Below are 15,502 nucleotides of genomic sequence, written 5' to 3'. Positions count from 1 at the left end.
CCAGGGGCTGACGGTTCCCTCCCTGCCCGCTGGCCCCGTCTGTTCACTCGTGCATCCGTTCCTTGGCCTTTACTGAGCGCCCACCGTGCGCGGAGCACCGTATTAAGCGCTCGGAAAGTCCAATTCGGCGGCAGCTAGAGACGGTCCCCTCCCTGCTTCCAGGCCCCATCTCTTCAGTCAAGCATCCATTCCGTGGCATTTACTGAGCGCCCACCGTGCGCGGAACACTGTACTAAGCGCTCGGAAAGTCCAATTCGGCGGCAGCTAGAGACGGTCCCTACCCACTAAGGGGGTGACGGTTCCCTCCCTGCTTCCAGGCCATCTCTTCACTCATGCATCCATTCCGTGGAATTTACTTAGCGCCCACCGTGCGCGGAGCACTGTAGTAAGCGCTTGGAAAGTCCAATTCGGCGGCAGCTAGAGACGGTCCCTCCCCACCCAGGGGCTGATGCTTCCCTGCCTGCTTCCAGACCCCATCTCTTCACTCATGCATTCGTTCCGTGGCATTTACTGAGCGCCCCCCGTGCTCAGAGCACTGTACTAGGCGCTTGGACAAGTCCAATTCGGCGGCAGCTAGAGACGGTCCCTCCCCACCAAGTGCTGACGGTTCCCTCCCTGCCCGCAGGCCCCATGTCTTCACTCATGCATTCACTCCGTGGCCTTTACCGAGCGCCCACCGTGCGCGGAGCACTGTACTAAGCGCTCGGAAAGTCCAATTCGGCGGCAGCTAGAGACGGTCCCCTCCCTGCCTCCAGGCCCCATCTCTTCACTCATTCACTCATTCAATCCATGGCATTTACTGAGCGCCCACCGTGCGCGGAGCACTGTACTAGGCGCTTGGATAAGTCCAATTCGGCGGCGGCTAGAGACGGTCCCCTCCCTGCCTCCAGGCCCCATCTCTTCACTCATTCACTCATTCAATCCATGGTATTTATTGGGCGCCCACCGTGCGCGGAGCACTGTACTAAGCGCTTGGATAAGTCCAATTCGGCGGCAGCTAGAGACGGTCCCTGCCCACCCCGGGGGTGACGGTTCCCTCCCTGCCTCCAGGCCCCATCTCTTCATCATCATCATCAATCGTATTTATTGAGCGCTTACTTTGTGCAGAGCACTGTACTAAGCGCTTGGGAAGTACAAATCGGCAACAGAGCCAGTACCTACCCAACAGTGGGCTCACAGTCTATAAGTCTTCACTCATTCATTCATTCAATCCATCGTCTTGATTGAGCGCCCACCGTGCGCGGAGCACTGTACTAAGCGCTTGGATAAGTCCAATTCGGCGGCGGCTAGAGACGGTCCCCTCCCTGCCTCCAGGCCCCATCTCTTCACTCATTCACTCATTCAATCCATGGTATTTATTGGGCGCCCACCGTGCGCGGAGCACTGTACTAAGCGCTTGGATAAGTCCAATTCGGCGGCAGCTAGAGACGGTCCCTGCCCACCCCGGGGGTGACGGTTCCCTCCCTGCCTCCAGGCCCCATCTCTTCACCATCATCATCAATCGTATTTATTGAGCGCTTACTTTGTGCAGAGCACTGTACTAAGCGCTTGGGAAGTACAAATCGGCAACAGAGCCAGTACCTACCCAACAGTGGGCTCACAGTCTATAAGTCTTCACTCATTCATTCATTCAATCCATCGTATTGATTGAGCGCCCACCGTGCGCGGAGCACTGTACTAGGCGCTTGGATAAGTCCAATTCGGCGGCGGCTAGAGACGGTCCCCTCCCTGCCTCCAGGCCCCATCTCTTCACTCATTCACTCATTCAATCCATGGTATTTATTGGGCGCCCACCGTGCGCGGAGCACTGTGCTAGGCGCTTGGATAAGTCCAATTCGGCGGCGGCGGCGGCGGCTAGAGACGGTCCCTGCCCACCCCGGGGGTGCCGGTTCCCTCCCTGCCCGCGGGCCCCGTCTCTTCACTCATGCACCCGTTCCCTGGCCTTTCCCGGGCGCCCCCCGTGCGCGGAGCACTGTACTAAGCGCTCGGAAAGTCCAATTCGTCCCCCGCCCCCGCTCCCGCCCCCCCTTTTAGGGGTTACCGATGGTGGTGATGACGGTGATGGCGAAGTAGAAGGAGCCGGCGAAGCGCCACTGGACGCCGGCCTTGTGCGGCTTGAGCCTGAGCACGACCCGCTCCAGCTCGTCGTAGCCGGGCCGGCTGAGGTTGTAGCGGGCGCGGAGCTGGCGCTGGCGCCGCTCCAGCCCCCGGCGCTCGGCCGTCTCGGCCTCCGACTCCAGCGCGTCGAACACGGCGGCGCCCACCAGCAGGTAGGTGAAGGTGCACACGATCAGCGCCAGCGTGCGCACGTTCTGCCGCTTCATCCTCCCCGACGCCCTGCCCCGCGGGGCATGGCTCCGCGACGCCCGCCGCCCTCCTCCTCCTCCTCCGCCCTCCTCCGCCCTCCTCCTCCGCGCCCCGCCCCGGCCCGCCCCGCCGGGGAGCTGTCCCTTCAGCACCGGCCGCCCGGTCCCGGCCCCCCGGCCCCCCGGCCCCCCGGCCCCCCGGATTCCCCGGACTCCCCGCCCGCCCGCCCGCCCGCCTCTCGCTCCGCCCGCCCAAATAAGGACTGGGGAGACGCGCACGGGGAGGCGGGGAAGGGGACACATACACACACACACACACACACACACACACACACACAGAGAGGGAGGGAGAGGGAGGGAGGGAGGGACGGAGGGAGACAGAAGCAACACACTCTCCCCCCTCCCTTCTCTCTCTTTCTCTCCCTCTCTTTTTCTCTCTAGCTTTCCCTCTCTTTTCTCTATCTTCCCCTCTCTCTTCCTCTCTTTTTCTCTATCTTTCCCTCTCTCTCCCTCTTTCTCCCTCTCTCTTTCCCTCTCTTTTCTCCCACTGTCTTTCTCTCCCTCTCTTTTTCTTTAGCTTTCCCTCTCTCTCCCTCTCTTTTTCCCTCTATCTCTCCCTCTCTCTTTCTCTCTCTAGCTTCCCCTCTCTCCCTCTCTTTCTCTCTCCATCTCTCCCTCTCTTTTCTCTCTCTAGCTTTCCCTCTCCCTCTCTTTTTCTCTAGCTTTTCCTCTCTCCCTCTTTTCTCTTTCTCTCCCTCTCTTTTCTCTCTCTATCTTCCTCTCTCTCCCTCTCCTTTTCTCTTTCTATCTTCCCCTCTCTCTCCCTCTCTTTTTCCCTATCTTTCTCTCTCTTCCTCTTTTTCTCTCTCTCTAGCTTTCCCTCTCTCCCTCTCTCTTTCCATCCCCCTCTCTTTTTCTCTATCTTTCTTTCTCTCTCTCTCCCTCTCTTTTTCTCTACCTTTCTCTTTCTCCCTCTCTTTTTCTCTCCCCCCTCTTTTTCTCTGTCTTTCTCTGTCTCCCTCTCTTTTCTGTTTCTATCTTTCTCCCTCTCTCTATCTTTCTCTCGCTCCCCCTTTTTTCTCTCCCTCCATTTTTCCCTCTGCCTGTCTCTCTTTCTCTCCCTCTTTTTTCTCTATCTTTCCCTTTCTCGCCTTCCCTCTTTTTTCTCTTTCCCTCGCTCCCTCTTTTTTCTCTCTATCTCTCCCTCTCTCTCGCTATCTTTCCTCTTTTTCTTTCTCTATCTTTCCCTCACTCCCTCTTTTTTCTCTCTTTCTCTCCCTCTCTCTCGCTATCTTTCTCTCTCTCCTCTTTTTCTTTCTCTGTCTTTCCCTCTCTAGCTTTCTCTCTCTCCCTCTCTTTTTATCTCGCTCTTTCCCTCCCTCCCTCTCTTTTTCTCTCTATCTTTCCCTCTCTACCTCTCTCAATCTTTCTCTCCCTCTTTTTTCTCTCCCTATCTTTCTCTCTCTCCCTCTTTTTTCTCTCTCAATCTTTCTCTCTCTCTCCTCCCTCTCCTTTTCTCACTCTCCCTCCCTCACACACAGATACACCCAGAGCCTCAGCCCCGAGTACACACAAGCTGGCATTCACGAAATGCTGCGCTCTTCCCTGCCCCTCCGTCCTCATTCTCCCTCCCGCCTTCCTGATCGGAAAATATTCTGACACCCATTAGGTACCCGGGGAAGGGGGGGAGCGGAATGGGACCACATTTTCAGTCATCTGTATTGCCTTTCCTCTTCCGAAGCACGTGGTTCCGCCCATCTGGCAGGGGCACCTGCCCTGGCCAGCAGATGGAGAGACACTGGTAGGGTGACAACTACAGGTTTCGGGAGTGATCTCGACCAACTCCCCCCGCTCCTCACCCCCCGGCCCCCAGAAGTCCCCGTTCCCATAATAATAATAATAATAATGGTATTCTCCAGGGCAAACTCAGCTCCCAAACTCAGTAGGTTAAGCAACAGGCCTGACCTTGGCCCGGACAGGCCTTTCCTTTCCATGTGCCCTGGATTCCCCCTTGCCCGCGTTTTCCCCTGGGTGTGCAGGGGAGGGGCGATCGGAGTGAATGGGAAGGAGCTTGCTGGTTCCTAGGGAAGCATCGGTCATGTGGCAGAAAACTGAAGCTTGTGCAGAAGCCAAGGACTGTGTTGGGGTCAGGAACACAGAAGCAGCCCTCGTCTAGTGCACTAGGCATGTGGGTCTGCCTCAAAATCTCCCGGACAGCTCAAGAATGCCACAGATTTGCCAGATAGTCCTGGCTGATTGAGAGATGCTGGGCGGGAAAGTGCCGAGGTAGGAGGGGAGGTGGCGGGGAATCTGGGACTTCTCTTGGGAACCTTAGGAGGCCCAGACACAGAGAAAAAGCCCCTCTCAAGCTAGTCTACTCTCTTTGCCTTGCCCGGATCTCTCCTGCTGCCAACCTCTTCCTCCCTACTTCCCTATCAGGAACTTCCTCCCCCTTCACATCCAACACACCAAAGTTCTCCCATCTTTAATGCCCTTCTGAAATCACACCTCCCTCAGGAGACCTTCCCAATTCGTTTCTAATCCACCCACTTGATATGCCCAAATTCTCATGCCAGAACTTTCTCACCACCTAAACATTTAAGGACTCACAACACCCTGTAGCATTTTATGGTCGTATTTTTATACCCTCTTGACTCTCTTCTATCTGTAATTCTCTTGAATTCTCCCATTATATTAGAAACCCCTAAGGGCATAAATCCACCGCTCCTATTGTACTCTACTAAGTATATTGTATGTTGTTCTGCTCAAAGTAGGCACGCCGTAAATACCACTGATTGATCCATTGGGTGATTTACTCTTCCCTTCCCCTCTCCCCTACTCAACCTGACTTGCTGCCCCAGGACAGCTGTGGGTTCTAATCAGGTGGAAATGGAGCTGTGAGATCGTTAGAGCACTGTTTTAAACCCTGGGAAGGAATACACAGGTGGGAATCAGAAAGGGTCCCTGTCCCTCAGGGGCCTTACCATCTGGAAATGAAAAGGGGCAGAAGTTATAGAGGGTTATAAACTCATAAAGACAGATGAAAAAAGCTACCAAGACAGTATAATGACAAAAACAAAGATCAGTAAGGTACGGTAGCTGGAGGAGCAGAATTTCAGGATCTTCACGGCTCAGAATCTACAGTCACAAGCGCAGCCACCGTATGTTGTTTGAGCACAGGGAACGTGTATTTTCTTTCTGCCGTATTCTCCCAAGTACTCAGTACAGTGTCCTGCACACAGAAGACACTGATGAAGGCAACCGGGGGATTACTCGATTCATCGATGGCCGTGTCTCTGGTAAATCAATCAATCGATCAATCAGTGAATCAGTGATATTTATCAAGCACATACTGTGTGCAGAACACCGCAGTAAGCGCTTGGGAGAGTACGATGCACTAGAGTTGGTAGACACATTCTCTGCTCCCAATGAGTTTGCAGTCTAGAGGGTTAAAGATGGGCAAAGCAGAAAGTGAGCGTATGTCGGCTCTTGAGATCCTTGAAGAAAGACCTAGAGGTCAGCTTGGTTTAATGGATAAAGCACAGGCCTGGGAATCAGAAGGACCTCGGTTCTCATCCCGGCTCTGCCACTTGTCTTTTGTGTAACCTTGGGCAAGTCACTTAGCTTCTCCGTGCATCAGTCCCCTCATCTGTAAAATGGGGATTAAAACTGTGAGCCCCATGTGAGACAGGGACTGTGCCCAACCTGATTACCTTGTGTTTACTCCAGCACTTTGAACAGTGCCTGGCACATAGTAAGCACTTCACAGATTCATTTTTTTAAAAATGTGGTGGTGGTGATTTAGGATGGACCCGACTCACTGGGTACTAGCAGAGTTATTTTAACCTGTGGGGGAATGTCTCTGGAAATTCATGAAGACTTGCATGAATTTGGAAGGGGTTCCCAGAGGCAGAAGCTGCTTTAGAGTCAGTCCTCCTGGGCCACATCTGCCTGGAGCGGGATCATTTGGGGAAAATATTTTTTCCACTGGAAATCTGCACAGTGCAAATCCAACCGTTAGCACCGGTGAAGGTTTGCAGAGAGAATGCTTAAAGGGCAGACAGAGATAATGGTTTGGGAGCCACTCCTCTCCCTAAGCCCATGACATCTAAATGTCAGAATACCTACTTATCATAGGTAGCAATTCAGGTATTTTCCAGCCCCCAGCTCTGTCCCCTCTTTTCAGGGCCGCTTTGGTATCCTCACAACAGCCCCTAGAGCCTGGGCAGACTCATCCCGTCGCTCCAGGCAGTCCTACACAACAGCTATTAGTCAAGCAGATTTTCAGGCAAGCACAAGGATGCAATCAGGCAGCCAATAAACCTTGCCTGAATGGGCTTAAACAACTGGCATCCTGCCAACCTCAAAAATGGATGTCAAAAGAACGAGTTGCAAATCTTCCTTTTGTTTCAGTCAAAGCGAAGCCGTCTTCCCTTGCACCATTAAGGAAGGTGTGAGTTCAGGATTTTTTTTCTCCAAATGAGCCGTGGTTTTGCCCTGTGCACGGAGCCAGAGAGTGGGACCAAAGGAACGGAGATCCGGGGGATTTGGGATGGGAAGAAATCGAGGTTTGGGTATGAGTGAGGGGGTGGCGTGGAAAAATAGCCAACCAGGCCAAACGATGGCCAGGGGATTCCTGGGAGCGAGCCAGAAACCAAAGGGGAGTTTGGAAGGCCCCTCCGGGGAGCCGCGGTGTAATGCAGGAACAGCGGCAATTATAATTCCCACCTAGCAGCTGGCAAGCAAAACCAAAGCAGCTGGCTGTGATCAGTGACAGATCGAGGCTGGGGTGAGCTTCGTACTAGGGCCAGTGCGACTCTCATCCTGGGCTAAATCCCTCAACCCTAAACCATTCAGAGCAATTGTTGCCAAACCTCTGACAGAAGCAGATGAGCGTGTCGGGTTGTTGTCACAATCTTGCTAAATACTGATAATTAGGAGTGTGGCTGAAAACAAAACTTAGTTTTTCTTCTTCCTTCTTAGCCCGTCTACTTTCTTCTCTTCCTTCCGTTCTTGTTATTCCCCACCTTCTTCTCTGACTGACTTTTCTTCCTCAACATTCCTTTTTCCCCAAACTCTCCCTTTCTGAGGCAGGGGCAGTGGTGGAAGGAAGCAGCAAGGATGGTATAGGACCAAGGATCTCTCTCCCAGATCAGCCAGAATCTACTGTCGGTGCCGGGAGAGAAAGAGGCCGTCCTGATTGCTCACCATCTTTCCTGCCCCCCGCAGATTGGGGTAGTCCCACTCTAATGCTCCTTCAACAAACCTCAGAGGGGTGGACATTTAAAGAACCGTCGTAGATGGTTTCTCTTATGCGCCCAGGCTCTGATCTGGCCAACAGATCAAGCTCTGCACAGGTTGGGCCTGGGTCATGGCAGATAGTTCCCCAGCTCTCTGCAGAGGCTCTGATCTGGATTTTACCTGCTCTAGAGCCAGGCCAGGACTGTGGTAAATTGGGCCTTTGAGTCCTCACCCGCATAGGGCTCTCACACGAGCCAAACTCTTCATCCTACAGCTTTATATCTAAATGTTATATATAATAAATTATTTATATTTATGTCTCTTTCCCGCTCTAGACGGTAAGCTTGTTTTGGGCAGGGGACGTGTCTGCCAGCTCCGTGGTACTGTACTCTCTCAAGCTCTTAGTGCAGTGCTCTGCACACAGCAAGCACTCGATGAATACCACTGATCGATTGGTTGATTGATTGATTTCTCCCTTGCCCCAGCTAGAATCCCGGGGACCTGAGACTGTCTGAGGTTTACCTCAGGAATCCAGTCATCCTCGGCCTGGAGTTCTGAATGAAACTGGTGTGTCCTTGCTTCCCTTTCAGGGACAAATGGGGCAGTAGATGCCCAGTGCGGCTTATGTGCACAGGTGACCCTGCAGTCTTGTGGGTGAGGCCCTTCACCACACACATGATCCTTCGGTGCATGTCTAGGAACACTAAAGTCACCGTGCTGGTCAGGGGGCACCCTCCAATCCCACCCCACTTACAGGGGATGTATCCGCCAGCCTGAACTCCACCCTGCTAATCTGAGAGCCGGAACGGGCTTTGCGAGGCCTGAGGCCGGAGACCTCCTTGGACCCCGAAACTGCAGCTGGAGAGATGCAGGTTACGCATAAGGAACTTACTTCATGAAAATCAGAAGACATGGGTCATCTGAGGGAGGTTATAAAACACCCTACCCTAGGTTCTTTAAAATTATTGCACCTTGTCTCGGTACTATTTCTCTAATTGCAAGCTCTCCTTCCTTCCCTCTTAGTGACTTTGGGGAAGGCACATGTATTACATCCATCATTTCCCCTAACCCAGAGGTTATACTCCTTTTCCTCCACACCTCCTCTTTGAGCCTGGCCCCCAACTAAGGTGCTGGACTCTTGTCTTTATTCTGCAGATAGAGACTCGTTTTCAAAGTAGGAGGAGGAGTGGGGAGGGTCCAATTAGGCAACTCTTCAAGGACGAGCTCTAGCTGGATGCCTTGAAACTGCCCCAGGTTCTCTCCTCTTATAATAATAATAATAATGATGGCATTTATTAAGCACTTACTATGTGCAAAGCACTGTTCTAAGCGCTGGGGAGGTTACAAGGCGATCAGGTTGTCCCACCGGGGGCTCACAGTCTTCATCCCCATTTTTACAGATGAGGTAACTGAGGCCCAGAGAAGTTAAGTGACTTGCCCAAAGTCACACAGCTGACAGTTGGCGGAGCCGGGATTTGAACCCATGACCTCTGACTCCAAAGCCCGTGCTCTTTCCACTGAGCCACTTGCTTACCCCCTGCCCCACCTCTTCCCACTGTTTGGATAATGTCCCTTGAGCATCATCTTGGTGACTAACTGTCACTCCAGTTATGAATGAAAATGACAACAGCCCCAGGGGATCAAGAGTTATTTCCTGAAGAATTTTCATGATTCAACTGTTTTAAAAATAACTCACCCAGAAACCCCAAAGGGGAAAATGGTTTTATCAGTAATAGATTGATAAATAAATCAAAGGCAAGCTCAGAGTTAAAGAAAAAAAATCCAAGAAGAAATAATTAGAAATTTGCTTAATCTCAGGGAGAGAACCAGGCCTGGAACCAGACTCCCTGGAGACTAGGCAGTGACAGCTTTAACTCACCTTTGAACCCAGGACAGATCCATCCATCTATTGATCAATCCAGCAATCAATCATTAGTTATTTATTGAATGCATACTGTGTGCGGAGCACTGTGCTAAGCACTTGGGAGACCTGATAGATGTCTCCTTTCCATAAAGAGCTTACAGTGTAGCGGGGGAGACGGACATTCAAATAAATTACAGATACGTTCATAAGTGCTGAGGGGAGAGAGTGGGTGAATATCAAGTTAAAGGTTACAGGAGCCAAGGGCACAGGTGATGCAAAAGGGAGAGGGAATAGGGGAGATGAAGGATTCGCTGGGGAAAGCATCTTGGAAGAGATGAGATTTTAATAAGAATCTGAAGGTAGGGAGAGTTGTGGTCTGGCATATATGAAGGGGGTGGGGGGCACCAGGCTAGAGGGTTGGTGATGAGCCAGATGAGATTGAAGTACAGTGAGCAGGTTAGTATTAGAGGAGCTAAGCGTGGGGGCTGGATTGTTGTAGGAAATCAGTGAGGTAAGATGGGTCGAGCTGTTGGAGTGCTTTAAAGCCAATGGAAAGGAGTTTCTGTTTGATCTAGAAGTGGGTGGTGCAAGTGACTAGGGAAAGAGCCTTTCCGGCCTTGTTAATGGCACGCATCTACTCTTCTTTCTCTCTCCCTCGATTTCCCTGCATCCCACGGGGCATCGTTATTGTAATTTCCTTTTAAAACTCTTGCATTTGTTAGTTTGCTGACCTAATCTTCTGGATACTGGCTAGATTCCACTTAGATCTCCTGCAGCTACCTGCATTCGACTTTGTTTCAACTCACCTAGTTGTGGGGGGCTTGGCTTCCTCGGTCTACCTCTTCTTTTGTAGCGTATTCTCCCAAACGCTTTAGTACAGTGCTCTGCACACAGTAAGCACTCAATGCACACTAATGATTGATTTGGACTTGCAGGCTTTCTCGAGCTCACGTAGGGCCTTCGGCCTGACTGTGGAACCCTACTACTTATTCATAATGCATATCACCAGTGGTCATGGCTCCCTCTATGTTGAGGTTGTAAATAGTTGATTGGCCCATCCATTAGTGTGTGTGTCAGTTTCCTTTTTGGTCCCACTGCACCATTCACCTTGCCACGGAGACCCCATGTGAGTGATCCCCATCAGGGCCTTTGGCTTGGGATGTTAACTGGGGAATGGCAGGTCTTAAATTCTTTTGCTCCATCTCCACTTGACTGACCTGTAGCGCCTTCTCTCCCGCTTCACAAAGACGTGCGCTCAAAAAGAAATCGATGTAAACTCAACCAGACTCCAGCACACTCATAGAAAGCTTGATCACCCATGCAAGTACACCAAGATCACCCTCCCAAAGTGACAGAGTCACACAAGTCCAGATGGCCACGCTGGGTAGTATCCAGCAACAATGCTGAAGATCAAGGACCTCAGGGAAATGGTCCCAAAGCAGGCTAATTAGTGAGAGCTGATCCTGTTTAGCAGGTAGCACTCTCCAGGCAAAGCAATTATGTCTAATCAGCCACTTCCAGCCATCAGGAGGGGCAGCCTGAATTATAATTATTATTGAATTATAAGATCCGTGAGCGATGCAGCCTGTCTGGGGTTTCTGGACAGTCCAGCCCCACTGGGCCCAGAGAAACTTTTCGGGAAGTGGGAGCTGGAGAAAGAGTTCCTCTGGCCTCCCTTCTTCCTTTCTCAAGGGCGAAGTGAAAAACTAGGAAATGGAAAGCCTGGGACCGACTCTCTCCTCCTGCAACTAGCTGGGGGTTGGGGGGTAGAAAAAAAGATAGACGAGATATGGAAATGTGTTCTATAGGGCAAAATGGGCCACACCATTTTCTGAAAAATGCTGATGTGGTGTGGTGGGGGGGATCCGTCTGTTTATATTAACAATCTTGCCACATTGATTCTTTCAGTGTAAGCGAAATATATATAGAAAATGAAATGTCACAATATTGGATTTCCCTCGCTCCTCTCTGCCTGTTGGTGACTCGGTCTGTATTCCTGCTTTGGTTTCAGGAGTCCCTGGGGTTGCAGAAACCCTGGGAGTCCAATTCTGGCCCAGAGGCACCATTTGGGTGGTGGGGTTCTGCTATAGGCTGGGCTGGCTGCTCGAGGGAGATGTGAAGCTGACAGAAAATCTTTGGGAGAAGAGAACAAAGCCCTCACTGCAAACCTTCATTAGTCACCGTTCGGTTTGCCCCAGCCAGAGAATGTGAGAATATTCGCTTAAAAATGCATTTTGGACCAACCCACTTGCTTGGGTTCATTCCTTTACCTTAATAATACCTTGGTCCTATAAAGGGAGAACGGAAAGCTGAAGCACAGAGTGAGCGTGTGAATCTCCCATTTGGCTCAGTGAGTCAGCGGCTGAGTCAGGGAGAGGACCCAAATATCAGGCACTCAGACACCTTTAAAGGATCGAGGAAGAGAGTCCAGGACCACAACTCTGCAGGGAGAACCAACAGAGGCGTATCATTCTGCCTCATTTGGATTTCCAACTGGGACCAAGAATCCCAAATCCTCTTTGCAGAAAATAGAAAAGGGATTTTAAAAAACCCAAAAGATTAAGATATTAACCTTCCGAAAAGGGTGCCCCACACCAAAATTAATTTCTTTCCTTAAGCATTTTTTATTCATTCAAAAATACCTTCAAATCCACTGCTACAACAGAACCGGTCTGGGTTAGGGGTGGCCTTGTTACAGAACCGCTCAAGAAGGCAGGGCTCCCGTGAGCGATGCCCGGGGGCTGTCCTTAAGGAAGAAGGCGTTGGCCAGGCGAGGCTGAAGGCCTCATCTTCCTTTAGCAGAGACTGGGGTCTACAGTCCTCTTATGCAACCACAAGACTTCTTCTGTCTCCAATCGGTTCAAAATATTCTCGCTCAAGCGGAAGAGTAACAGTTCATCCCCCAGCAGCTTGAAGGTTTGGATGGAATTTGGTGAATTTGGGGGCGGGGGAACATCCGCCAGCTTCCTGAGTGCACTACATATCTGCACATATTGCAGTTTCCCATCCTGGCCTGTCCTATCCAGGCAGAGGTGTAGGCTGAGAGCGGGACGACAGGTGTAGGATGAGGAGCAGCGTGGCTTAGCGGATAGAGCATGAGCCTGGGAGTGAGAAGGACCTGGGTTCTAATCCTGGCTCTGCCAGATGTTTGCTGTGTGGCCTTGGGCAAGTCACTTAACGCCGCTGTGCTTCAATTACCTCATCTGTAAAATGGGGATAAGAGCGGGAGCCCCATGTGGGACAGGGACTGTGTCCGATCTGATTAACTTGTATCATTCCTAATGCTTAGAACAGTGCTTGGCACATAGTATGTGCTAAACAAGTACCATAATTATAATAATATCTAATAATGATCAATTATTAATTATTATTAATTATCACTGTTGACGGCACTACCATCCTTCCCGTCTCACAAGCCCGCAACCTTGGTGTCATCCTCGACTCCACTCTCTCGTTCACCCCTCACATCCAATCCGTCACCAAAAACTGCCGGTCTCACCTCCGCAACATCGCCAAGATCCGCCCTTTCCTCTCCATCCAAACCGCTACCCTGCTGGTTCAATCTCTCATCCTATCCCGACTGGATTACTGCATCAGCCTCCTCTCTTATCTCCCATCCTCGTGTCTCTCCCCACTTCAATCTATACTTCATGCCGGTTCCCGAATCGTCTCTGTGCAGAAACGCTCTGGGCATGTTACTCCCCTCCTCAAAAACCTCCAGGTCCTACCAATCAACCTACGCATCAGGCAAAAACTCCTCACTCTCGGCTTCAAGGCTGTCCGTCACCTCGCCCCCTCCTACCTCACCTCCCTTCTTTCCTTCTGCAGCCCAGCCCGCACCTCCACTCCTCTGCTGCTAACCTCCTCACCGTGCCTCGTTCTCGCCTGTCCCGCCGTCGACCCCCGGCCCACGTCCTCCCCCTGGCCCGGAATGCCCTTCCTCCGCGCATCCGCCAAGCTAGCTCCCTTCCTCCCTTCAAAGCCCTCCTGAGAGCTCACCTCCTCCAGGAGGCCTTCCCAGACTGAGCCCACTTTTTCCTCTCCCCCTCCCCACCCCCCCCGCCCTACCTCCTTCCCCTCCCCACAGCACCTGTATATATGTTTGTACAAATTTATTACTCTATTTTACTCGTACATATTTACTCTTCTATTTATTTTATTTTGTTAATATGTTTTGTTTTGTTGTCTGTCTCCCCCTTCTAGACTGTGAGCCCACTCTTGGGTAGGGACCATCTCTATCTGTTGCCGACTTGTACTTCCCAAGCGCTTAGTACAGTGCTCTGCACACAGTAAGCACTCAATGAATACGATTGAATGGATGAATGAATAAATACGATTGAATAAATATTAATTATATCTGGATTTAGCTCCTACCTCATCCAAACTGGACTTGTGGGGTCACGACTGGTCACGGGCCTCCCTACTTGCAGACGTGGCTGGCGTTTCCTCCAGCCCATCATCTTATGAGGTTTCCACTCTGCTGCTCCAACTGGAGTACTGGATCCCCCACTCTTCCCACGCCAGAAAGAGCTAACAGAGAGGGGCGAATGAATGAAAGTGGATAAGCCTAGCTTCATCCTGGTATACGCAGGGGTCTCCACAGGGTGAGCTTGGCCCGAGTAAGGATGCCCACCTGATATGTGTTTGCTTTTCAGGGTGGGGCAACAGCTAAAGAGGCCAACAACCTGCTGAGCACCATCAGAAAAGGCACAGGAAACAAAAGGCTTAGGAAGGAAACAAAAGGCAAATTCTGTCATCTATTCAAACCGTAATTCACCTCACATTCCCGGTCATACCGTCCCCTTAGCTAACTTCAGACTCATTTGTCTGTCTGGTTTTTATGTATTCACCTGTGTACGTTATTCAAAGCCAGTATCACTCTTACCTCCGAGATATTTATTCACGGAAAAGCTGGGAACATCAATGCCATTGCGAGGTCAGGCAAATGGCAACCAATCTGGACTTTTGTCTGTGACAGGGATAACAGTAAGTCCTCAGGAAATACCATTGATTGATTGACTGATGGGTGGGGGAGACCTCTGGAAACCTTCTACCACCGGTTAAGGAACTACCTAAAACATCCAGGATGGACGGCCATCCGCACTGTTTGGCTTTTTCCTGCTTTCCTCCAGAACCTTCTAGCACTAGCCCAATCTAGTGTTTAAACACCCGTACATTCAAGAAGTTCTGTCTTATGTTTAACTGAATTGCCTTATCCCACAGATGAATCCCATGTAATTACCGAAGGCTTCATTTCCCTGTTTTTAGAAGACAGGTTACACATTTGCCTTTCCTAATCCTTAGATATTTCCGAATGCCTAGCGGCTTTCCGGTACTACAAGTTAATTCATGATGTGCCCCGGAAGCATGTTTTCAAAGCTTTTCTGATCTGAATAATCCAGGTTTTGTTTTTTAGGTCAATTTTACCATTCCCCCCTTTAAGTTGACTTTCCACCCTCTCATTTCAAGGAACACTTGCTTTGAATAACTGATCGCCGTTGATTTCTGTGTATAAAGCTGGAGATGAAAGAAAACATTTGAGTCTCTCAGAGGCATCAGAACAATGGCACTGGCAAGAGTGGGAAATGGAACTGAGGATTTGGCAGGAGGATAGACATTTCTGCAGAACAGAGGCTTTTTTTGATCCCATCTGCAAGGCTGACGAGTAATTCAATACATAAACATGAGGAAATTTTGTAAAAAAAATTAGATTCCCAGGGGATGTTCCTTTGCTGCTGCTGAAAGTTTCCACTGTAAGCCATTTACCCTGAGGAATGGATGCGGTTCAGCTGGTTCAGTGATTATTCCCATTTTGCTGAGACTCACCGCTGTCTGGGACTTGCTCGAGGGACCTCGGCCCATTCACTGACAGTGAGCCCAGAGGGAAGCTCCCTTGCCTGGTCCTGCAGTGAGTGCCTGTTGACGCCCAAGGATTTGGGATTTCACCAAACTGTCAGGGTACAGTAAGTGTCATGGCATGGCCTCGCCTGGTCCAGTGGACCATTTTGGGATCCCTTGAGCATTGCTGCTTTTTAGTTTGAGATGGAGGCAGGGGCCTGGCTGAACTGAGACCAAGATCTTTTGTTAACAG

At 50.8% G+C, this 15,502-nt stretch overlaps 1 protein-coding gene across 1 annotated transcript in view; it reads right to left on the bottom strand.

The window, feature by feature from the left end:
- Positions 1-2,324, bottom strand: part of KCNK3 (potassium two pore domain channel subfamily K member 3) — a 41,943-nt gene extending 39,619 nt beyond the window's left edge. Inside the window, exon 1 of the mRNA XM_038750834.1 lies at positions 2,042-2,324. Within this exon, the coding sequence (XP_038606762.1) occupies positions 2,042-2,324 (283 nt within the window). The remainder of the gene's footprint in view (positions 1-2,041) is intronic.
- Between the last annotated feature and the right edge of the window lie 13,178 nt (positions 2,325-15,502).

The sequence above is a fragment of the Tachyglossus aculeatus genome, chromosome 9, assembly GCF_015852505.1.
Source record: "Tachyglossus aculeatus isolate mTacAcu1 chromosome 9, mTacAcu1.pri, whole genome shotgun sequence".
Taxonomy (NCBI): domain Eukaryota; kingdom Metazoa; phylum Chordata; class Mammalia; order Monotremata; family Tachyglossidae; genus Tachyglossus; species Tachyglossus aculeatus.
Note: the sequence above shows the minus strand (reverse complement) of the source record. Positions and strands in the feature narration are given on the sequence as shown.